General features: G+C 40.8%; 1 protein-coding gene across 2 annotated transcripts in view; it reads left to right on the top strand.

Annotated features, from left to right (window-relative positions):
* The window catches only part of ldb3b (LIM domain binding 3b), a 28,341-nt gene that overhangs the window by 180 nt on the left and 3,611 nt on the right, over positions 1-24,550 (top strand). Inside the window, exons 2-6 of one of the 2 annotated variants that reach the window (XM_061225029.1) lie at positions 227-447; positions 9,760-9,911; positions 17,156-17,231; positions 22,150-22,172; positions 23,620-23,823. In XM_061225029.1, the coding sequence (XP_061081013.1) occupies positions 355-447; positions 9,760-9,911; positions 17,156-17,231; positions 22,150-22,172; positions 23,620-23,823 (548 nt within the window). In that variant the 5' untranslated portion in view covers positions 227-354. Of the gene's footprint in view, positions 1-8; positions 448-9,759; positions 9,912-17,155; positions 17,232-22,149; positions 22,173-23,619; positions 23,824-24,550 lie in introns of those variants that run through there. The other variant, XM_061225020.1, reaches the window with a different exon arrangement.

Raw genomic sequence — 24,550 nt, 5'->3', positions numbered from 1 at the left:
ATTACAATTCTGCCAATGTCTCTCATTTTGTGGGGTTTGTGTACAAGCAGTAGTTGGTGTGGTTGAGGCAGGTGTTGATGTGTGTGGGCGGGGAGTGAAAAGTGAAGTGGGCTCAGGGTTTACATGGGAAACGTGTGAATTATCTCTTCATCCTTTCTGTTTCTGTTCCTCTTTTCGATTCTCACGTTTGGAATTTTTGTTTTCATTTCTTGATCTTTCCTTCCAGTGGCTCCCTGGTGCTCGCTGGCTCCCCTCCCCGGTTTTTTACCCCGGACGACTGGGAGGAGAATTAGAAGACAGAATATCTGTTTATAAATATACGTATCTATATTTTTTATTTTTATTTTTTTCAAAATGAGCTACACTGTAACCCTCAAAGGACCTGCACCATGGGGCTTCAGACTGCAAGGAGGCAAGGACTTCAACATGCCCCTCACCATCTCCCGGGTAAGAACCACACCCCAATCGCAACTCTGCCACTGACCTCTACACAAGCACACTGTTTCTCTACTCTGGTTCTGTTTCATTGCTGATGGGCATCAAGTCCTCATTTATGTACATTGAGTCATCAGTGAGTATGTTCATTTATTGTTGTGCATAAAATTATCAATGGAACTGGGTTAGGTTGTTACGTATATAAGGAGTTAGAGGGTGCGACAAGAACAGCAGCATTTTGTGCACTCATCACAGCATGTCCTGTTCCACTAAATTTTGTTAAATTTAATATCTGAATATTTAGAATATCTGAAACTTAATTGTATCTCCCAAAACCACCCTTGCCTCATCTCCTACCCCCTGCAATGAAATAAACCGCGACAACTGAAGATGCATTCACAGAATGTACGGCTATGTATAGCGTCAAGCACAAGGAACTCTACGAAAAACAATATTTGTAAGAGGATATGTGATCGAGATGAAGCTAGGCATTTTTACATTTAGTTAACATGCATTTTTTTTATTCCCCTCCATATTTCAGTAGGCTCTGGTTATTTGTTGCCGTTTTGAACTTGTTGGGTTGCATGTGCTTGCCTTGTTTGAAATTCTGCTTTTTAGTGGCTGAACCTTTTATGACCTTATATGTGTTTTGTCTCACTCCACTTTTTGTTTGATTGTTAAATCAAAGCTGAGCTTCTTTTGACCTCACCTACAGTGCGGAAATGCATTTTAGCACATCATTGAGTCTGTAATGACTGATTGCAAGTTATCTGACTGTAGCATGAATGCGATGTATAGCATAACCAAGTTTGTCATCAAACTTAGTTTTCTCTAAGATCTGTTGTGGCAAGGCTAATCTGTTTTGAGGACCTAAGCCAAAGGATTCAATCATCACTTTTTTTTTTTACTAAAAATGCAATGCAATTACACTTTTTTACATTTATTTAAAGTTAAGGACAAATGTTTGAATCCAGGTCTTGGTCTAGCAGTAGTGGGAGCAAATTATTTGAGTTGGTACACATTTAGCACTTGAGGTTGTAGAGCTGATTCTAGTTCCTGCTTCTCAGATGGAAATTCATCACAGTCCAACTGTGCATTTATTTGCAGGGAGTTATTTGCTGCCCTCATAAGATATATTTGCTCTGGCTTTTAACATGATTTAAACAGTGGGAGGTTTGCGAACACAGATATACTCTAGGTGTAAACTTGAATACGCCCAATAATGGACATATGGCACAGCTTTGTAATCATTTTAATTTAGGAACAATGCTACCTTTTCCCCTCTCACTGAGATAGTATCAATGGAGCATGACCTCATACTGTCTGTGCTGTCAGGGTGATATCAGTGGAACATTGTTTGACTTTCTCTGTCTGGCAGCATTTCAGGACTTGATTGAGGGCCAAAACTGGCTGTAAAAAGTTAGTGCTGGTTTGACTGAGATCCAGGAGCATCTATTCTATTGCCATTAATAGAGTAATAGAGCCTGAGATAATGTGAATAGCCTTGTGAATAGGTTTTTTTGTTTGTTTTTTTGTTTGTTCTTTTTACTTTCTGGGCTTGGTCACAATTTGTTCTTAACTTAGCCACAATTGATTATGAGTTTACTTTTTTTTTTCCAAATGTAGTTTGGCAAACTCAGCAATCACAATGGGCCAGTTTCACAGACACAGATTAAGCCCAGTTCTTGATTAAATACTGTTTTGAATGGAGATTCTTCATACAGGACTCAATTTATTCCATGGCTAAGCTTAATCTATGTATGTGAAGCCAGCCCTAAAATGAATATTTAAAATGTTTTTCAATTGTGTATTGGAAAAGTGTCTCCTTATTTGTAAAATTATGTTTGAAGGCTAATACTGATTGAACTGATTAAAAGATACATGGACTCTAGTCCTTCTTCCTAGTTCCATTCGCTTATCATTACTTCAAATCAGATGTCAATCTCTTTATGTGGATGGTGCAATAGAGAGGGTGTCAATGTTACGTGTTTTGGATGGCTTTTTAATGAGTGGCAATCATTCAAGGGATGTGCGTAAAGGTGTCAGTGGGGTAGGGGAGGGTAAATTAACCAATAAAAAGGCTGCTTATGTCATATGAATTCAGACTTCCTCTCCTTTCCTTTACCCTGAAGTGGTTTCTCTACTGCACTTGCATGTGCCATAATATCAACTGTTGAGCTGTGATTTGGAATGCCTTGGTCAGGTTTAGAAAATACACCGTTTGTGGAGACCATTCTGCATTCACTTAACACAAGATGACAATTTAATTGTTAAGTAAATACATTCAAACCAACATCTTGTAGTGTTCATTCTGTGGTAGGTTATTTCTGTAAATATACACTCAGTGAGAACTTTATTAGGTATTTATATTTTTTAGACTTATTGGTCTTCTGCTGTTGTAGCCTATCTACTTAGAGGTTTGATGTGTTGTGTGTTCAGATGCTCTTCTGCAGACCACTGTGGTAATGTGGGTTATTTGCGTTAATGTCACCTTCCTGTCAGCTTTGACTAGTCTCACAATTCTCCTCGGATCACTCTCATTAACAAGGCATTTCTGCCCTCAGAACAGCCACTCACTGGATGTTCTTTGTTTATTGCACCATTCTCTGCAAACTCTGTTGTGTGTGGAAATTCCAGAAGATCAGCAGTTTCTGAAATACTCAAACCATCCTGTCTGGCACCAAAAATCATTCCACGGCCAAAGTCACTTAGACTTCACATTTTTCCCCATTCTGATGGTTGATGTGAACATTAACTGAAGCTCCTGACCCGTATCTACATGATTGCATGCATTGCACTGTGGCCACACAATTGGCTGATTAGACAATTAATAAAATATATTTTAATACATATTTTTATATTTCACTGTAATTTACTTAAATGTGTTTTTATTGCCTGTTGTATATTATTGGGGTTGCATAATTTCACTCACTGTGAAGGTTCAATACAATAATTTTGCCGATTTATATTAGATGCATTACTGTACTGTAACTTATTGTAACAAAATGCTGCAGTAAGTTCACATTTTGACTTTACTACAATGTTTCAGTGATGACATGTGTTGATTCCTTTTGGCGAAGTGGGTTGTCAATGGAACAGTTCACTATGCATAGACCTTATGTTTTAAATCAGACCATGAATCCTGTTTTACTAGAGAAAATATTTACAAATAGAAAAAAAGAAGATGGTACACTGAAGGTGAACTTTAACCCCATCCACGCTCACCCCTTTTGGTTGAGTCGTCGTCATCCCAAATTATTGTTGGGTTTATATAATAATAAAAACTGCGACGTAATAAAACTGCAAGATGGCGATGCCGATTGTTAAACAGACTCTCCGCTTGCGCGAACAGCACTTTATATTCTTATCTGTCTCTTATTTGCAAAGCAAGGTAATGGAACAGCAGTGAGTAATCCTTTTTGGAGAGCTTTTTTGACACCTTGGGCATGCTTTATGAAACATCTCAGAAATCTGAATAAAACACACTTGAAGGTAATTTTTGTTACATTTTGTATAAAAAATGGGGTTAGTAGAAAAGTAAGCTTTTCTAGTCATTCAGTCATTCATGTGTCTGGACTAAAAGATATGCAGATGTTTTTATTTGGAGAGATTTGGGGACACTTGAGCACATCTGGGTACAGTTTTGGCAAAACTATAAAGTAATTCTGGGTTGGTCCTTGAATTAGAAATGGAGATATTCAGTGTTAAAATATAAAAACACAAGGTGTTTTGATTCAACCATGTGTGTGCACAGGTGCATATAGTTTTTGAGATATTGACACTTTTATAGGACAAGTACAATTGCCTTCCAGGGCCCAAAGTGGAAAGGGTTCATCCTGGCAACTGTAGTCAGTTGCAAATTTCACTTGGCAGACAGGCTAGGAGGAATAAAGTGCCAGCACCTCCTAAAATGAAATTTTATGGAGCAACGCTAAAAATAAATAGAAAATCATCTCACATCTCAATCATTTCAAATCAGTTTCTTCTCACACCAGCATCAGCAGTTTGTTCATCTGATTTATAACAGCTCGAGCTGAGTGTTCATTACCTTGTGTAGACAGGGAGAGCGTCTAAAATCTAAAATCAAAAATAGAGATACAACTCGGAGAAAAGAAATCACATTTCATCTGGTCAGCTTCACAGGCGAACAGCTCGTGATAAGTTTCTCAAACAGATGGTTTTGCTGCTTGAAGTTATTCACACTCTATGAAATAGCAGAGGTGATGCCAGGAAAGGATACTTTCAGCTGGTTGAAATGTCTCAACATTTTATGGGCAGGTATTGTAGGGGCTACTCTGAATCAGAGGCAAGCCACCCTCACCCTAATGCTTCACTACCACATTTACAAGTTTTATGTGCTGACAACATAGGGCCATTTTGATTCTCTCTTATGTAATTTGGCTCCTCTTGGATGAGATCAGACACACCTGCAACAGACACTTGATATAGTGTTAAAAAAAAGGAAGTTTTCCTAAAGGGTGTGTTTCCCTATGGGTATCACAGCCTTTATGTCAGTGTCGATGGGGAACCCTGGTAAATAACTGAAACAAAATACTAACTATTTTTGTGCGTCTTCAGTTTGTGGCACACCTCACAATCATATTAACCACATGCTGGGCTAATAGTTTGTTAACTTTCTCAGTACAATGTAGCTTGTGGTTTGCCACTTGAAAAGACACTTAAGTACATGATAGGTCAGCATATGAAGAAGCTTGTGTTCTTGGTTGGGTCATGCAGATACATGTGACTCTCACTTGGCATCTCATTTTGCAGAAAGCTGATTGGAGGACAAGCATAATTCTTACTGGCTACAGTTGGGTCACCGGTGATTGGAGGAAAAGCATACAGATGCACAAAAACTAAGAAACTGAGAGAGAGAGAGAGAGAGAGAGAGAGAGAGAGAATAATATAGAGAGAATATTGGACAGTAACAGAAAATTGGACAGATTATTTACAGATGTTTTAACTGAAATTTCAGGGTCAGGTGCCATGATTCTATGATGAAAAAGTGCAATTTATTACCTGTGTTGTCCATGGAATTCTCTCTCCAAAGCAGGCTGTGCCTTTAAAAAGTGACTGATTATGGTACCGAGAAATTCCTGGGCTTATTACAAATCATCCTCAGCTGTGCATGCCTGTAAATGAGGCTGCTGCTGTCTATGGTCCTGATGGTCTCCCAGGCTATAGGAAACAGCTATGCCACATATACATATACATCCCTGTATGCCCTTCCCCCTCCACCACCCCTTGTGACTTCTGTATGGTATTATTTCATTTTCACCTCACTAAAATGCTATTTTCAGTGTGTTATACTGCAGAAATGCATATTTCCCCCATTCAGGTGCTTATAAGAACCACCTGGATTTCAAAACCATATTTAAAAGTTTTTGTACACCCAATAAATGTTGTGTGGATTAAGACAAAGTTCTGTTTTTTGGGAGTTTCTCCCATAAAACCAGGGAAGTTACTGATCTACAATATTAGAACAGTTCCACAATTGTATTTTACTGAAACAAATTTAACCAAATAAAGTACATTAATAAACAATATTCATTTTCAGAGATAAATTGGAGGCATTATTTTAATGCTCACTGATGTGTGCTGTGCCAACTACAGGCAAACAGTCATGACCACAATGCAATTTAATGCATGTCCACTGCTAACTGGTATTACAGCCATGAAGCATACTTTACAAGGGTGCTAATGGCTACACCTGAGCAAGAATGAGAATTACACCTTTAGGTGCGAAGCAGTGAAGAGACCGTGCTCTTTAGCGGTCATGTCAGGTGTGGAGGCAAACTGGGTAACTGTGGTAACACAACCCCCCCCACACTCCTTCCTTCCCAGTCATACACATGCACACGCACTACATGCAAATTCAATAGGGTAACTGATCAGCCTCCTATCAGCAGTGAATATAACACTGATTGCTACAAGGGAAATGTCGACAAGACCGAGCCACCCACAACGTGCCAGTAGAGGCTTTGGGATAAGAGCTAGCCAGGATGTTTCTAAGCTGATGTGAATGTTACTTCTGTTTTTAATGAAGGTTGTTGCTAAGCAGTGGATTTGCCGTAGAATTTAACAGTAATGAGAAGGACTGTAAAGATGGTAGGAATTGCTCACAGAGGAATCTAGCATTGTCCCTAATGGCCAATGTTGAAGGAAGAGAGGAGTTTTGAACGGTCTCCAGCTGCACTGGGAGTGGTTCGCCTACAGCCCGATGCCACCCTGTTTAAGTGGCTACAGTGAGATAGCACATGTCACTAATGTTAGCCCTGTTAGCCCTCACAAGCGCTGACATTCCACCCTACCCCCCTGCACTCCAACCCCCCAGGCCTGGGGTATTAAAGGCAGCAGCCACACTGCTGACAGGCGGAGCTGTTTTTAGCAGGGAGCTGAAGGTCAGTGTAGTTGTAGCGGATCAGGTGGATCATGGATCTGGCAAGGTGCTGGCTTTTTTCGCTGTCTGGTCCAAATGCAGGGCACCAGCTCTGGTTCTGGCTTGGGCTCATTACATTGCATTTTAGGCATTTGGCAGATGCTTTTACCCAGGGTGGCTTTCATACTTTCCTTTTGCACACAATCCATTAATACAGCTGAATATTTACTGAAGCAATTCTGGTTAAGTACATTGCTCAATGGCAGTGCCCCTACTGGGAATTTGGAAATTGAACCAACAGCCATGGAGTTGCGCATCAGTTCCCTCACCACTATGCTACATGCTGAAATCAACTCAAAGTTCTCACCAGATCATTATTGATATTATTGACTGTAGCAGCTCTAGGCCTGAGGGAATATGGCTCCACTTGGCTGTCACTGCAACCCGCTATTTGCTAGTCCAGCTGTGCTTTCTGTAAGCAAGTTTACCACAAACACACACACCCACACACACACACACACACACATACACACACACACATACACTCACACATGCACACACACACACGCACCCACATACACGCACACACACACACACACACATACACACACACACACGCACCCACATACACAGGCCTCCACAATATGCTTTCGGAAGCATTTATTTTTCGCTTGTCCAGAAGTCAAGTGCAATATGTTGGATAATTGACATTTCATGAATGGTGAATCAGACCTGGTCATTTCAGATACATTAAATGTTTTTGACTGAGCCTGCCTGATCAAGTGGAATCAGCCTGAATGCACAACACCACCCATCAAGCTCTCAGGGCAGGCTCAATCAAGGCTCAAGGTGTTTGAAAGGATTTTGTTCAGATATATACTTATATAGCTTGGCAGCATTACCTCATTTGCCACTTGGCAGCATTTCTTTTACAGAACATTTCTTACTAGTCAGTAACAAGACACATCATTGATACATTTTAATCTGTGTTTTGTTGTTCCAAAGAGAATGTTTGCTTGAATCCTCAGCAGCTTACCCAGTGGTGAAGCCATTAAAGAATTGCATTGCTGCCTGGCTTTTCAGAAGAGAGGTCAGGATAATGGATAAGGTGCCTGTGTGAATTACACTGAAATCATGCATTGTCTAATAAAATGCTGTAAGTTGTAAAATAAAATGCTATAAACAGCTTTCAAACTTTCAATAGGATGGGCGCACAAGTAATTTGCATGAAGGTAAAAGTGTTGAAGACTAGTTTTTTTATTTTGTTTTAATAGCATCTAAAATGCATCTTTTTATGTGTTGAAAATCTGTCAGGGTTTCCTCTCTATTGTCTTTCTCAGTAGGCCTGACCACACATACTGTATTTAAATAGAATCAGCATTTGCACAGGTACACAACTACAACTGAATCATCAATGACCTCTTCCCTTGAAAATAATTCTCTAGAATAATGTGAAGAAGCAAAGAAAAACTGTACTATTGAGAAAATTAGTTATGGTGTTAATATTATAGTTATGGATAACACCATAACTATAATATTACGGCATTCAGATAACTCTTCATTGTGACAATGCCAAGCCTATGAGATCCTTTGGGATGGGGTTTATGGTACAGCCTAGCAGCCAATTGCAGCCCCAAGCACACCGTCTGTGGTCAGTTAAGATGTCCCAGAATAGATACCAACACAAGATGCCGCACTGTTTTTCATCAACATTTTGTTGTATCAGTTTTGTTTTATCTGTTTGGGCATGCATAAAAGGTGTGTGCCAGCCTTCTTGTTCCTTGCTGAATACTTATATGTTATCTGGCTAGCTATGCAGTTCATCCCCAAAATGTCCTTTGGCATCCTAAAGCTACAAAGGAGGAGGAAGGTTCCATCCATCTATCAATTTTCTTAAACCGCTTATTGCTGGTCAGGGTCATGAAGGGTCGACAGGCAGGAAGGTCGCCAATCCATAGCAGAAGAGAAGGCTCCTTTTTTCTTTACTTCTCATTGTCACCGGGACCACATTATTATTTATTATTATTATTACTATTATTATTATTGTTATTCACTCGTAATTATCATTGCCTTCTCAGGCAACAAAATGCGTCCTCTGCATTTAACCCAACCTAATTACTTAGGAGCAGTGGACAGCCATAATGCGGTACCTGAGGACCAACTCCAGTTCTGTTGTCAGTGCCTTGGTCAAGGGTAATGGCAAGAGCACACCAAGTGTCTTTGGACTGTGGGAGGAAACCGGAGTACCCGGAGGAAACCCACGCAGACACGGTAAAGGACTGGCAAATGGCTAGGTCCCATCACACCCTCCAATGAACCAAGATGAAGACCACCAGGAGGGTAGGGGGGATCGAAGGTGCATTGGACAGCTCTGTGCAGAGATGAGTCATCTTGAGGAAGCATGTTACACCTGCAATAACCTTTATTGGGAAACCCCCAGAGCTCCGATCGCCAATTAGCGCTGACATTTACAGGAGTGCCTATTACAGTTGGATTTCACATCGGCTCACCAGGGAGAAGACAGGTGCTCACAATGGCAGGATTGATTGGGTCAGAGTGCAGATCCATGAATCGGGGAGGGGGTTAAAGAGGTATATGAAGCCATTATCATTGGGTTGAGTCAATCCCATTGCTTGCACTGGTAGCTGATCTCCACCACTCCATACTTAACCAACAATATTATTTTCTTTTTAAGACTGATTAAAATTGATTGTTAAATGGTACAGAGAATGATTGATTGATTGATCACTTGACTGGTTAATGGGCAGGGTTTTGGTTGACCAGTTGGTTGATTGCCCTTTTTTGATTTTTTTGAAATTTTCTTAATGATCATGTTTTCCCAGCAGTAGAGGCACAACAGCACTGGGAGAGCATCAGCGTGTAACCCACAGCCATCCAGGGTGGATATCCAGTAATATGACTGCCTGTTTGTCTATCCACAGATCTCGTCAGGCAGCAAAGCGGCACTGGCCAATCTGACCTCTGGCGACATCATCTCCGCCATTGATGGGGTCAGCACAGAAGGCCTAACCCATCTGGAGACTCAGAACAAAATCAAGGCCGCCACCCATAGCCTGACACTCAACATGCTAAGGTGCCCAGCTCTCTCTCTCGCTCTCTCTCACACACACACACACACACGCGCACAAAGACAAGCCCGCACGAGTACAACCTGCTGCACACAACAATTATTATTTTGTGTCATGTTTGTCCTGTTTAATTTTATGTTTGGTTTTTATGGTATTCTTGTTCAGATAAACTCTTTTAGCAATCTATTATTCTTCATAGTTAGTGTGTACTTTAAAACTATTAATTTTGGTGATGTCCCAAAAATGTATTGCGAGCCAGACAAATGGTAAAAATGGCAGGCATTTATATAGCACCTTTATCCAAAGCGCTGTACAATCCATGCTTCTCCATTCACCCATTCATACACACACTCACACACACCGACGGCAATTGGCTGCCATGCAAGGTCCCGACCAGCTCGTCAGGAGCTTGAGGTGTCTTGCTCAGGGGCACTTCGACACAGCCTGGGCGGGGGATTGAACCGGCAACCCTCTGACTGCCAGACAACTGCTCTTACTGCCTGAGCCATGTCACCCCCTGAGAGATACAACAATACTGTTAATGGTGGGCAGGGACAGCTGATGTTGCTTGTATTCACTCTGTGCGCATAAAATGGGGTAAGCTCCACTAAATTACTTGTAATGTACTATAGTGAAGTATCCATGTAAGACCCATTTGTTGTTAGACGCCCGTTAAAATCATGGTCCATGGCCAACATAGCAATAGAATATGGAAACCAACATGGCATCATTTAATTTACAAACCTTTGATGCGTGACTCCAGAGAGTCAATATCATGCACTCAGACTGCTCACTCTGGTTGATTTTATTGGACAGTTTCTTCCAATCCATACTATATTGTAGTTCCGTTAGGTCTCTGCTCAGTTGGATTTGGTTTTGTTTCATATCATGAACTCCTACTCTTGCAGACTAATTGGCCGTGGTTCATTTGCATTTGTGAAACGGTCATGAACATGTTTCTGCTAGTTCATACCTGTCGCTTAATAAGCAGCAGGAGGTGTGTTTGATAGTTTTTCCTAGCATATCTACCCCACGGTGTTTATAGAGCTCCCGCAGAGCTCCTGCAGTCAGACGCCAAAGCACCTCGCTGGAGGAACATGCAGCAGCTTCATTTACATGGATGAGTCATACGCATGACTCACATCCCCATTCATCCCCACTGGAAAATGTGAAATGTAGTGTTGTGAAAGGAATATCAATGCAAGAGATCAAGAAAATAATAAAAACCACATGACAAAAAACTTAATTGGAGAAATTACATTTTCTTACAGCATTTACAATGAAAACAAATGCCTGCATTAGGAACTTATGAGAGGTGTAGTCAGTGGGCTGTGTAGGTTTTGGAGTAAGCGTAACAGCTGATATGTTTCCCTGGGGCATTGCCCCACATTCACCTCTAATGAACCTGCTTGTTTCATCAATTACTGGTCCCCCCTAACACTGATTATTCCTGGGATAAATGAAAGAGCAAGTCCACTCCATTTTCTTCTTCCACTTTCTGCATTTTCTTCCTTCCTGCATAACAGAGCAGTCATTTCCCTGGATGGAAGGGTGGTGGTGATTTATTTCACTTATTAACCAGAGCTGTGTTGATTGATTAGGAAGGGTAGGAAGAGGTGGTGCAGGATGTGGTAGACTAGGCAGTGGGGTGCAGTTGACAGAAGGCACATATTTTTACCTCATTGTTTCCTTTCCTTGTGTCCATTCCTAGCTCCTAACTCCACCCATCAGAGGATGCAAGGAAAGGAAGCAAGTAAATTGATGTTAGGACAAAGGAATCAAGGAAACGTGGGCTCATTTCAATTACTCATATGTACTTGCTCAAGAATTCTTCGGAAGTGTTTAACATCCCGCTCCTTGCTCCTTCAAGGAGCATTTGATGGGGTAGATTGTCCTTATAGATGCCAGACCTAAGCAAACAAAATTAGCCCAGTATAATTGATCTGAATCTTTTTGTGTAGAAGTGTACAGAAACATTATCATGTGAACTTCAATGGCATGTCAACCCTGGTAAAGGAATATGAGAAAACCTACAGCAAACTTAACTCTGATATACTTGCAGATCGGTTTGCAGGCTTCTGTTTCAAATAGACATTTCTGCCAGTTATTACAGTAGCGTAACCTAAGCCCTTCCCCCACATAATAAGCAATTTGTTGGGAAAATAAATGTTTTCATTAGTGGTTCATCTACAGTGCGCTGAAATCTGGTTGAAATGCTGTCCTTTGCTCTGCCTCATTAGTGTGAGCTCATAAATAATTTCTGCGCTGCCCATTTTCTTCTACCATGGATAATGTTCAGTTGCAATGTTATTGACGATCTGAAGACTTCTAGGCTGCCCTTAAACAGTACCGATAAAAATTACTGTTAATCAAATCCTTGGGTTTTGCCTACCAGTGGGAGGCCTTGTTTCTCTCATTTCTTTCCCCCTTTCAATTCAGTACTTTGCCAGCCATGGCAGTATCATTAATCAGATCAGCAATTTGTCATTCTCTGCCCGGCTCTCAACCCCCCACCCTCCAACCACAACCTACCCCATCCCATACTCCAGCTCTCAAACTCCATGCCCACTGATGCAAAGAAGGGAAGGCATTATTTAAACATGTTAAAATACCTTTCTAGCATAAAAGGAAAACAAATTGCATCAAGGTATTAAAATGAAAGTTTATCTGAAAAAGGTTGTTATTCACCTCAAACTTACTGCAAGTTTCAGTAACATTCCATTGCTAACTGGGCAGATGGAAATGCAAATGCAACATCATTCAGGCATTATGGTTTGTAATAATATTAACCTGGGCTACTGGATGTTGGAATGGGTGTTGGATTTTGCAATAGCCAGTTCCTAACACTAAACACCACACTAAATTAACCATGGGCTTCAATCAAAATCTCAAAACTCCATCAGCCAAAAGGTTTGGTCTATGAATAGTCCTCCTTCACTGTGTTATCCAATCCAATTTCTGAGTGGGTTTTGTGTTTCACTCAGGTTGTTGAGGGGTAAGCAAAATCCAAAGACATAGAATATACATACCATTGCAACCAGCTACTGTGTAAGTGTTTGGTTTTTGGCTTTTAAAAAAGAGGAGAGAGGCAGTTGGTATGTAAAACAAAGATAAGATGGAGGACATAATGAAGGATCTGAAATATTCACTGCTGTGTGGTTTGAGGAATTTGACACAATGTGATTTTTTGTGGCTTGGCCATCACTTCTGAGCTTCTGATGCTCCTCTTTATGCACCACCATAGCCATTGTTTATCTCCAGGAAGTCACCCGTGTCATATACTGTCAAATCTGAAAGGGGACCTCAAGTACAAACTTGACCTGATAGAGAAACTTGTTGAGATGTATTAGTATTTATTAGTGAGATGAAAAGGTTTGCCCTTGTACGCAATTCACCTGACAGCAACTGATTTTCTATATTGACTCAAGTAGGAAATGCAATACATCGAATCATAGTAATACATCTCAACATCAAAGTTGCCAAGGTAACAATGGCTTCAGACCAGAGTCACAAGGCCATTCAGGAAATTTTTCTCTCTGGTATTTTGGTATATTCACACCAGAATGGGAACCCTCGGTCAAGGTGGTACTGACTGCTACAAATGAATTGCTTTCTGATATGAATAAGCAACAAACATTAACAACAAACCCATTAAACAAGAGCTTGTGAGGCAGAGTGAACAAGAATTTCGATCAATCTATCCAAATTGATTTTGTTGGTAAATGTAGGCTATATTCAAAGATAAATTGCTTGCTTTCTAGTAGTAATCAAAATGACTACAGTGGCCCTGATGAAAGCCAATGCTCGATAGTCCTGAAAATTGGAGGCCTGAATTGACACAATCCACTTTTAAAAGTGTTGCAAGCCATGTGCAGGCTTTCACATAACATAAAAAACATATACATTTAGTTATTGTAAGAACAATTGTTGATTTGTATTTTTTATAGAACTTTAGTTTTAGTATCAGTGTCAGATGTCCAGAGCCGGACTTTTGCAGTATAATTTTAATTTAACCACATCAACTTTATTTTTGGAAGGCTATACTTTCGTCACAATTAAAGAAAAGAAGTTAAAATGTTGTTTACTTGTGAAAAAATGTATACAAAATTATATAAAAGTTTGTCCAGAGATTTGATGTACAGCTAGACCTGTACTTGCTACTCTTTTTGTTCTTTTTTTTTTGCTCTTTTGCAGTGATGGGTGGGTTCTTCTGAACATTTCTCACCAGTTCTAGGGCCAATTTATCTGACCTTGCCTTGACTTCAACTGTTCCATTTATTTTCTAACAATGTTTCTTACAGTGGAAATAGGTAGTTTGAAATATTGAGAGAGTTTTGTTGACTAGCCTTCTCCTTTCACCTTGGTGGACATGAAGCATCTTCATTCTGAATCAATTCTGAAATTCTGAAATTCTTGGACAACTGTTTAGAGGAATCCATGGTTGTTAACACCAGACAGAACAGCCAGGATAATAGAAGGCATGGAGTTACTTCAGACAACAACAAGTTCCCCCCTGGAATTATACTCACCTGACTCATTGAAGCCCTAACAAATAAATCACCTTCTTTAAAAAGTAATCATCTTTTTAAAAAGCAACAAAGAATAATCCAGAAGGGTTCCCAAACTTTTGCACAGGGTCCTTTTCCTTTTTTATAATGAATCAACTGTAAAAAATGAAAATAAAAAGCTTTAAGATTTGTGGAAAGATCTCATGTTTAAAGTTCAGGTTTTCTTTCGATCACATACAGATTCATTGTAACAGACATTTAAACCAGGGGTGCCCATATTTTTAGTCAGTTTATTTGTTATATATTTTAGGGATGGGATTAACTCCAGCTGAAAAGCAGCAGCTTCATAGGCATTGATATCTGTGGTTTTACTGTCAATTTTTGTCCTGCAATTTTCAAAATTGTATTTGATAATGGACGGTTTTGCGATACTTGTATGTGCATGTAGCAGAAAAGCAATAGAGTTAAACAATATGAAAGCGCTAAGGGTTATAATATTTGTGACACTTGAAATGGATGGCCTTGAAGAACAAAAGATCAACACATTTTAGAAAAAGTTTTTGTACTTTACTTAAATCTACTAATCTTTACTCATAATATAGATTTTTAAGCATTAGTACAGTACAATAGTACAAAGTGCAAGGGCACATCAAACAAATCTTGATGTTGGATCATACCCAATGGCAACACCACATACGTTAATGAGTGTTAAAATAGGTGAATTATTAAAGAATCCAAAATTTATTAAAATCTGAAATTGGTGGGAAAATAGTAGCAAGATGTTCTGAAATGCAATACTATTACCAGTCAAAATAATTGTTTAGCGTTTTCTCACGTCATTTGTAACACTTTTCAAAGAATCACCCAAATAAAACACTTGCGCTTGCAGAAGTTGATTACTTAATAAATAGTGTAGGCCTACTAGCGTTACAGATGACTTAATATGGACCGCAATATGGACTGCATCATGGGATACGGGTATTGGGCCGTGCGTGCAGTCCTATTTTAGGTTGCGGCCTTTCTTTGACTTATGTTCGGAGTCACAATCTCCAGAGCTGTGTTGTGCACAGGGGTCTGCAGAGTGCGTGTCTTCTCACACTGCAAAGTCGAGGGAGTTTGGAGAAGGCTGACTTGAAAGAGCTGCATTCTGGCTCTTTCCTTTTCTGTCATGCTGTATATTTTCTGTTGAATACTGGTTCTCTTGCCACTGTGGAAATCCTCTGCTTTTGGGGAATTATGGATGGATTTTCTCCAGAACTGTTTTCTTTGATTCAACAATATATAGCATCCCAAAATATCCAAAAAGCACAATTTAAATGATAAAATGTAGCTGTGTAGGAAGGCATAGTGTAATTATTTGTTCAAAAAAAGCATTCAGCCAGACATCAGTTCACTGTACTCGTACATGGAATTCAGTTACATACAAAAAATGAATGACCATGATGGTAGAAAGAACTGTAAGTTAATTAATGCATTTTCAGGGGTCACTTCAAACAGAAAGACACACAATCCAGAAAGAACCTTGCTGCAACCCATCAGCAATTCAGTGGATCCTGAAATTATCTAACTAATTATCTAACTTAATTTATTAATTAATGTCCTGTGCCGTGGCATTTACATTGATCCAATGTCTAAAAAACCAACCCATTGCAGTATCCTGCAGCCACACGGAAAATGGCATTCAGGAGTTTCCCAGGACCACCCCCTGCCCCATCCCTCTCAGTACACTACTTTTCATTTTAACCAAAACTGTAATTCCCAAAGTGTGAGTATAGACTGAACAATGAATTCATTTCCCTAATGTTCTGTGGCAATAGCTTTTAAAATGGCGGATTACACTGAGTGTAATTTGATGGTTTAATTAGAGATAGAATGGCACTGGTGTTGAGAGCACGGAGCAGTGGAGTGATTGGAGCTAAACAGCTGCCTGGGAGAGGTCAGTGACAGAGTAAACCATGAATGAGCCCGGCCTATGTGGGGTTAGTCACGGTGAGGGTGCATAGATGGCAAACTCAATGGGTGTTTCCAGTGGCCTGAACTGAGTAAAGTGTCTGGGAAACCAGATCACACATGCAGGGAGTCCCCATGGCCAACGCTTAGCCTCTGACTCATTCACACAGTAGGAGTTTAACAGCCTTCTCATAAAACGAGCGGCGCAGAACTGTGTCAAATTTGAGTCGTCTCTGGGGGCACTGATACATAGAATCGGAGAGTCATTATTCCCGCTGTTGGTTGGGAGGTTTCAGCGATCCACCATTTTGTGAGGCTCATCGATCCTACAGTTCATTAGCCCTTAAGGCAGCCAGATATTGACCACATCTCCACTACGTCATTGAACATTCTATCCATTTAGCATGACACCCGCATTGCTAGAGCAACATACAAAAGCATGTACAGTACATGCATCCCATGCCTTTATAAGAATAAACAAAAACAAGCACTGTAGTGAATACCCTTGCAGCTGATTACACAGAAATAAAAACAACAACAACAGAATTATACTATAAGTATGGTCAGCTTTCCTGACAGGGGAACTCAAGTATCCTCGCACCATATGCAGACTTAAAGGAAGATTTGGACAAATGCTAGGAGTCCTGCGAAAGTCTAGATTTGGTTTTGCCAAATAAAACACTGCTAATTATGGTTGTCCATTAAAGGTTTATTGTGTCCACAGCCCTTGGCTGAAGTCACAAAGGCCGTTGTTGTGGCTTTTCATGAATTTGTTTGTCTTTCTGCTTTAGGTCGAAGCGCCCAGCTCCTGTCCCCACAGCTACCCCGAGAATGGATTCCCCCATGCCGGTCATCCCACATCAGAAGGTAAAGAAACCACACCAGACGACTCAGTATGAGCGGCCATTATGGCACTGCACTACCCAATAAGAAAACAGGTCTGAAAAGATCCAGAGAGGAAGACAGAGAAGTAAAATGAGAGAGAGAGAGAAAGAGAGAGAGAGAGTGTGTGTGTGTGCATGTGTGCATGTGTGGTGCATATGTGTACAGTATGTGCATTTGAACATGTCTTCTCTCACACCTGCCTAAGGAAAATCTAGGTTGATACTGACTCTGAGAAGGCATTTCTATTTTATATCCCATTCCAAGATGATGTTGATCACAGAGCAGACAAACGGCAAGATCAAGACTTTCTGGTGGAGACGAAGAACGAACCCGGTGTGGGAACAAAAAGGGACTCTATTAATGACAGGGGAGGCCTGGCCAGTCCCCACCAGCCTCTTCATTATCTTTCACATTCATTTAGTATAATAGAGTGCCCCTAACTGCTGATGTGGGAGTTAGGTTCCCTCTAGTGGCATCGAAGTGTGCATGCAACATCGGTGAATATCAGGAGGGTTGCTCCCATTGTGACTAGTAATTTCTAATTGTTTAATGTACAGTATATAAAATAGTATTTGGACAGTGACATAATTTGTGTTGTGCAGACTGTCAGCTTTAATTTGTGGCAGCCATTTCTATTAGTCAGCCTTTTTATGTAACTGGACGATTTCTTGGCTTGCTGCATATTGTTTCATCATCAGTTCATGAACCAGAACACTAACAAAGGTCTAGATTTCATTCTAGGTGTAGCATTTGAGTTGGTTGATGTTCTCTCTCAAAAAGAGGATGAGAAAATCATAATTAATACATTAGCCAAAACATTGGGTTTGTCAAAATTAACTGGTTGGTACATTGCGAAAGAGTAAGGGCAGTAGCTCAGCCTTAGCAAACACACTGGTAGATCATGGAAGATCACTTTATTGGATTACTGAATACGTTTTCAATTGCAATGAAAAACTAATTTTGAACAGTTGAACAGATCAAGAACACTCTCCAGGATTTATGCATGTGTCAAAGTGCTGGACAGCCATACTAGCCTGGACATGCTACTGGAACTGCCATGCCTGTCTTAATTGATGATGTGACAGCAGGATGAATTCTGAAGTGTACAGAAACATCCGCTCTGATCCAACCAAATACCTTGAGACTACTCTACAGCAGGATAATAACCCCAAACATAATGCTAAAGCAAGGAGTTTTTCAGGGCCAGAAAGTAGAATGATCTTCCCTGGTCAAGTCAATCACCCAACCTGAATTCAATTGGACATGTGTTGCATTGCTGAAGACAAGACAGAAGACAAAATGCTAAACAGGAACTGAAGATGGCTGCCGTACAGACCAGGTGATCTATAGGCTGCAGACTTCAGGCAATCATCAAATGCAAGGAATTTGTAACCAAGTACTAAACATGACTTTATTCCAGATTATGTTAATTTATCCAATTACTTTTGCTCCCCTAAAATTGGGAACTATGTATAAAAAGGCTGGCTACTAGCTTCCTACTAGATATGGTTGTAAAAATCCTTTAATTAAAGCTGACAGTCTGTACTCTACCCATTGTTTTATTTCAAATCCACTGGGCTGGAGTACAGAGCCAAAACAACAAAAAGAGTCACTCTACCAATACTTCTGCATTTAATTGTGAATGATGATGATAAAGTAGGTTTTTTTCCCTAAAGCAGCCCGGATGAAGAAACGCCATTGCAAAGATTTCACATCAGCTTGGTCAGGACACCTTCCTCCCCTCGACGGGGTTACTGACCTAACTTTCTGACTTGCAGGATGTTGGCACTCCTGGCGGTACTCCTCACTCAAAGAGCATGTCGGGCTCCCTCACTCCATACTCTGCTTTACTGAGCCCTGTGGGAACGCAGGCCTGTGGCCTAAAGCAGCAGTATAACTCCCCTATTGGCCTGTACTCGGCCGAAACGCTCGAAGAGATGGCTCTGGCTCAGTGGGTGCAAGGAGGAGTGGCTTCTCCCGCGGGTATTCCTGTAGGGTACGTGATGAGACATGTGACCCGTGCCACTGAAAGGGGGGCAGGGCTCACCTGGAGTCATGTGGTCACATCTTTAACTGGAAGGTGATGAGAACAGCAGCACATTAATTCTTTAACCTCCACAATCAAAGTCAACAGTTCCTGCTTCGCACAATGATTTCATTGAGGTGATTTAGTTATGTGGGAGCCAGGGCAGTGGTAACAACGCTGGCTGCATCCCCCTGTTTCTGCTTCCAATGCATTTGTGATTTTAGACCTCTTATTGGATGCAACACTATCACATTATTGTGTGCTATGTGCATGCGTTCAATTACTGGTATGTTAGTTGGCTGAGCAGCCTTGTAGATAACCTTATTAGCTATAAATTAAGCTAACATGGCTATCTACCTAGCTAACAGTAGATAGCCCTTTTAGCTAGCAGTTTTGAGTTACACTAGACAGCTACGTACCTAGCAGTTGTGATTTTGTTAGCTTAATGTTAGCTTATTAGCTACACAAATATAGCTAGCTTGTGAGATGCTAAATTTGGTTAAATTCCTATCAAGTGTATCATATTTATTGAATGTTGACAATTTCATGTAAAGATTCCACTGCACTTATATATACTTACTGAGCACTTTATTATAAACACTATACTAATACTGGGTAAGGCCTCCCTTTGATCTCAAAACAGCCTTCATTCTTTGTGGCATGGATTCCACAAGCAAAAAACATTCCTTTGAGATTCTATTCCATGCTGACAAGATGGTGGGAGCACAGAAATGTGCTTTCGGTAAGCTGCTGTGCTCTTGGTAATATTAACCAGCACTTATAATTCATTACTGCCACAGTTCCTTGCACATGTCAGCCATCCTCTCACTGTGTCCGATTTTGTGAAATGGACTCCTCTCGAGAAGGCCTCATGAACGGTCTCTCTAACAATATCTGGTTCGAAGGATACTATTTCACTGTCGTGTAGCATTCCAGTCCTTATTTTGGGTTTTAGAAAAGCATGTTAATCATTGAGTCAAAAATCAGGTTTCATTTTAATCTAACTCAAATTCTAACTGAAAAATTCTAAAGTGAGGTCCAGTTACTGCCCACGATAAGCCCAATTACAACCGGACTAATTAGTCCCCCTCCAGTCTGAAGGCAAGAGGCACTGCAGTAACCACAGAGACCTAAAATAAAGACAGGATTGCAGATTGTGTGGACCTGTAAGCGGTCCAGGTGACCTCATACCTTGCTGCTAAGCAACAGTGCCTTAATGCACAGCATGTCCTCAGCATTGGGTGGTAGGGTTTCTCTCTCACTGCATCAAAACAGGAGCGCACCTGCTCCACGCGCTCCTTTAAAGGCCTCCGCCATGTCAGGGCTCAAGTTCCTGCGTATCCTAAACCAACCCCTACCCCTTCCCCTGCCCACACCCCCTGCGTATACTCTCAACTCCCTAGATGCAGTACAGTAGTCCTCCCTTTAACTTTGCTTGTACAGTGCAGTGTTATTTTCATGGGCGGAGGGTGCGGTCACACTGCATGTGGCAACACCATGTAATCGGAAATCCCAGAGGGCATTTCTTGCTTGTAAGGCTTTTCCTAACAATTTATCATGCTTAAAACATGTTATATATGTATAATTATAACACCTTTACAGGTACAAAGGGTGCTTCCCAGTGTATAGGATCAGTCCAATGCAACAAATAGTCACCCATGCAGTATACAAAAAGCAGCACAGTCAGTGATAAAATTATGCAGAATTTTACAGGCCCAACATAGACAGATAGAAAAACATAGACAACAGGTAACATGAAATAGACAATGTTAGAGGCCATGTAGAGCTAATGGTAAGAGAGAACATTTGTGTTTTGAAGGTGATTTGATCAGTGAAAGGGAGTTTGCCTGATGGGTGTGTTTTGGAAGAGTGTTCCAGAACGTAGCCACAGCCAAATGGAAAGATTGTGTATCTGTTAAACACTGAAAAAAAATAACTCCCCCAAAGGAGCAACTTGGGAATTCTGAAAATATAAGCACGGGACTGGATTCCTTGGAATGGTAAATGGGAATGGAAACGGGAAGCCGGGAAATGCAAATGGAGAACTTCACTGACATATAATGGAGTCAGAGCACATTATCCCTTCAAAGTCAGCATCAAGATTTTAAAGTGGATGTGCATGTGCGACTTTACAGGAAGCCAGTGTAATCAGAGTAGGATGTATGTAGTTATTCGCTACCAAGTTTCAGTTTAGGTGAGAACCCTATTAACAGAATTCTGTGAAAAGCGGGGCGTTGACATGTTTTCGCGGTGGTTTGACATGATTGGTGGTCGCAGAGCTTGGTGTTTCCCAGTCTCTGAGGCCTGGACAAGGGAGCATAGCTACGATGATGAACGGCTTCCACATTCCTGTCCTATTATAGAGGTAGAGGGGAAGGACATCACCTCCGTCATGCCCCCTCCCTGGACAAAGCTTTTTCTTTCCTGGTTTACTTCCTGAACTGCTTCCATAATTTGACAAGGAAGCTGTCCAAATACTTGTAGTAGTTGTCAAAGTCACAACGTTGCTCTCCCAAGCTGAGTGTATTCCTATAGGTTGAGCCACGACGTGGATGAATGGTGTTCTTTTATTAGCTGATTAACTATTCTGAGCGAGTAAATGGAGATAAACTTTTCACAAAGAAAGGTGTGCACTGTGAAACCTGTCCAAATCTGCAGGCAGTCTTCAGCATTCACACCTCTCTTCTGCCTTCTGCCTTTTATGTTTTCTGAACTTTTTCTCCTAACTCTGTGAAAAAAAACATCTGGCTCCATGAAGCATATGTGGTGACATGATGACTCCTTTTAATCCTTCTCTCTCTTTCTCTCTCTCTGTCTCGCTCTCTCTATCTATCTCTCTTTCTATCTTGCTCTCCCTAAATGTTGCTGTTACAGGTTATTGCCAACACTGCTGCCACGTTAGTACTATCTCCTAAGTTCTCTGTACTTAGGATTGTGTGAGGTGGAGCATGGTGCTTGACTATGAACATATGCTTTAGTTTATTTTTTTTGGCAAAGGTGCTCAGTCAGCAAGTGAACTGAGACATCACTGTCTACTGCATGTCCATGCGGAAAACAATGTGACCTTTCCACATAAGAGAAAGTGCACATTTGGGAATGTTATTTCTTGACATCTTTGACATCACTGATGTCTTTGGTGTCATGCTTTTTTGTGTTCAGAAAGACACTGAAATTATTAGATTTTCAGTGACACCTTTGATGTTGTCCTCTGATATCCTTGGTATCATTTTGATACTTTCCTTTGATTCCCTCTTATGTCTCTGTTGCTGTGACATGTGCTGACATCTATGATATGATTTTTGCACCATGCCACTGCAGGAGCTACTGTGTGTATGGCATGTGACCACAGGAATCCTGAGAGTGATGAATAGGGTTTTCTCTGGTGATAACATAGGGAGATCTTGCTCTGCATGCTGCTGGCTGTAAGGTGGCATGATTGATTCAATGAACTGAATGATTTTACTCTCATGTGAGTCTAATTCTCTGTATGGCTTAGAGAGCCTTATTTCCTGTGTTGCCCTCATATGCATGTGTTGCAGTTAGTGCAAATGCATGGTAGACGTGAGCTGCTTGTTATTCGGCTCAAATATTTTTATTTGTTTGTGTGATTGTGTCCGTTTTATTTCACATGTTGGTTGTGACTTTGTCAGTGTTTCAGTATGTCGACTTATATGGTCACCTTAAATATGATGCTAGCTATGCTGTACAGTACAGCCCATTTGTTTGCATATTTCAGAAATATTGTCGGTTTTCTAATTTTTATTTTGTAGTCCACTACAAGGCAGGCAAGGTTACATGGGGATGGTTCTGTAAAAATGAACAGCAGACTTCAATTTCTTTAGTAATATATAATTAACTAGTTCCCTCCCTTAAAACTGTTCTAACATTTGATCCAACCTGGCTAAAATGGAATCATAGCATGCTGACTAAGCAGGTCAAAGTTAAAGTTACTTTTGGCTCTCAAAAAGGCAGCAGCTGACTGAAAGCACAAATGTTTTGTCAGAGAAAAAGCTTTGCACATTGTTTAATTGCAGCATTGTTTGTGCTTATATTTGAAGTCAAGTCTTACATTTCTCTGATATCTTAAGGTAAGGCTTAACCTGTGCTTCTATGTTATTTCAAGACTTATTCTATGCACGGTCTCATCCCACTGTACCTTGCAACTGCACAGCATAACCTCTCAAAATGTTCTCCTCTCTTATTCTCTCCCTTCCTTTCTTTCTTATCTACTGCTCTCTCTCTCTCTCTTTTGCTGTCTTCTGCCTCTCTCCTCTCTCCATCTACCTTCTTCTCCCTCTCTCGTACGCTCATCACTGCCACCCTATGATCACATCCTCTTTGCAGCTCTGAGTATGTTCCCAGCTTCAACCCCAGTGTGCTGAAGGACTCTGCCCTCTCCACTCACAAGCCAATTGAGGTTAAGGGCCCAGGTGGCAAGGCCACTATAATCCACGCCCAGTACAACACTCCTATTAGCATGTACTCCCAAGACGCCATCATGGATGCCATAGCTGGCCAGGCCCAGGCCAGAGGCAATGAAATGTCTGGGTAAGACACCCCTTTCCCCCTTTGACCTGCATGGATTCCCTGCTCGCCAGCAATCATCAGCATCCGGCTGGAACTATGATTGGCTCCTTCCACTGGAGGGACAATATGGAATTTTTGCATGCTGTTCTTGATTTTTATTTGACATTTTTTCACTTTACCTGCATACAGTACATATAGCACTCAAGCTAAGGCAGTTCCTAAGGAGGCATGATGTGTGATTTGTGAAGTGTGCCATCTGTGAAAAAAAAATAGCAGTTGTGTATAGGGCATGGACCACTGAGAGTTTTAAGGTGCAGGGGTGCAGTGATGAAAGGCTGGTTTTAGAGAGAAAAGGAGTGATTTGGCCTTCCCTTGACGCTGTGACAGGCTAAGAACACAGAGGGGATACCCAGTACACTTGGTCACCATGCTAATAAGCAAGTAGCTGTGTGCTCATAAGTACCCACTCACTGAATCACTCACCTACTCATTTAATCATTGTCACTGTTCATTGTACACCAAGCAGTCATTACATGTTATGGATAAACAATATCTGTGGTTATCTCTTTAGCCCATGGGTGTCACTGCACCCATAGTCTAACTCAGAGTTTAAGCTCCTTCTATTTCCATACAAAGAGAGGAATTAACACATGGACAACTTGAGAAAATGTGCATGATTATTTGCTATCACTGCATGTTTTATTTCAATAAGGACCAGGGACCTTACTGCCATTGTATCTGCTGTCTA

The sequence above is a fragment of the Conger conger genome, chromosome 2, assembly GCF_963514075.1.
Source record: "Conger conger chromosome 2, fConCon1.1, whole genome shotgun sequence".
Classification (NCBI taxonomy): Eukaryota; Metazoa; Chordata; class Actinopteri; order Anguilliformes; family Congridae; genus Conger; species Conger conger.
This window is presented reverse-complemented; position numbering and strand designations above follow the sequence as displayed.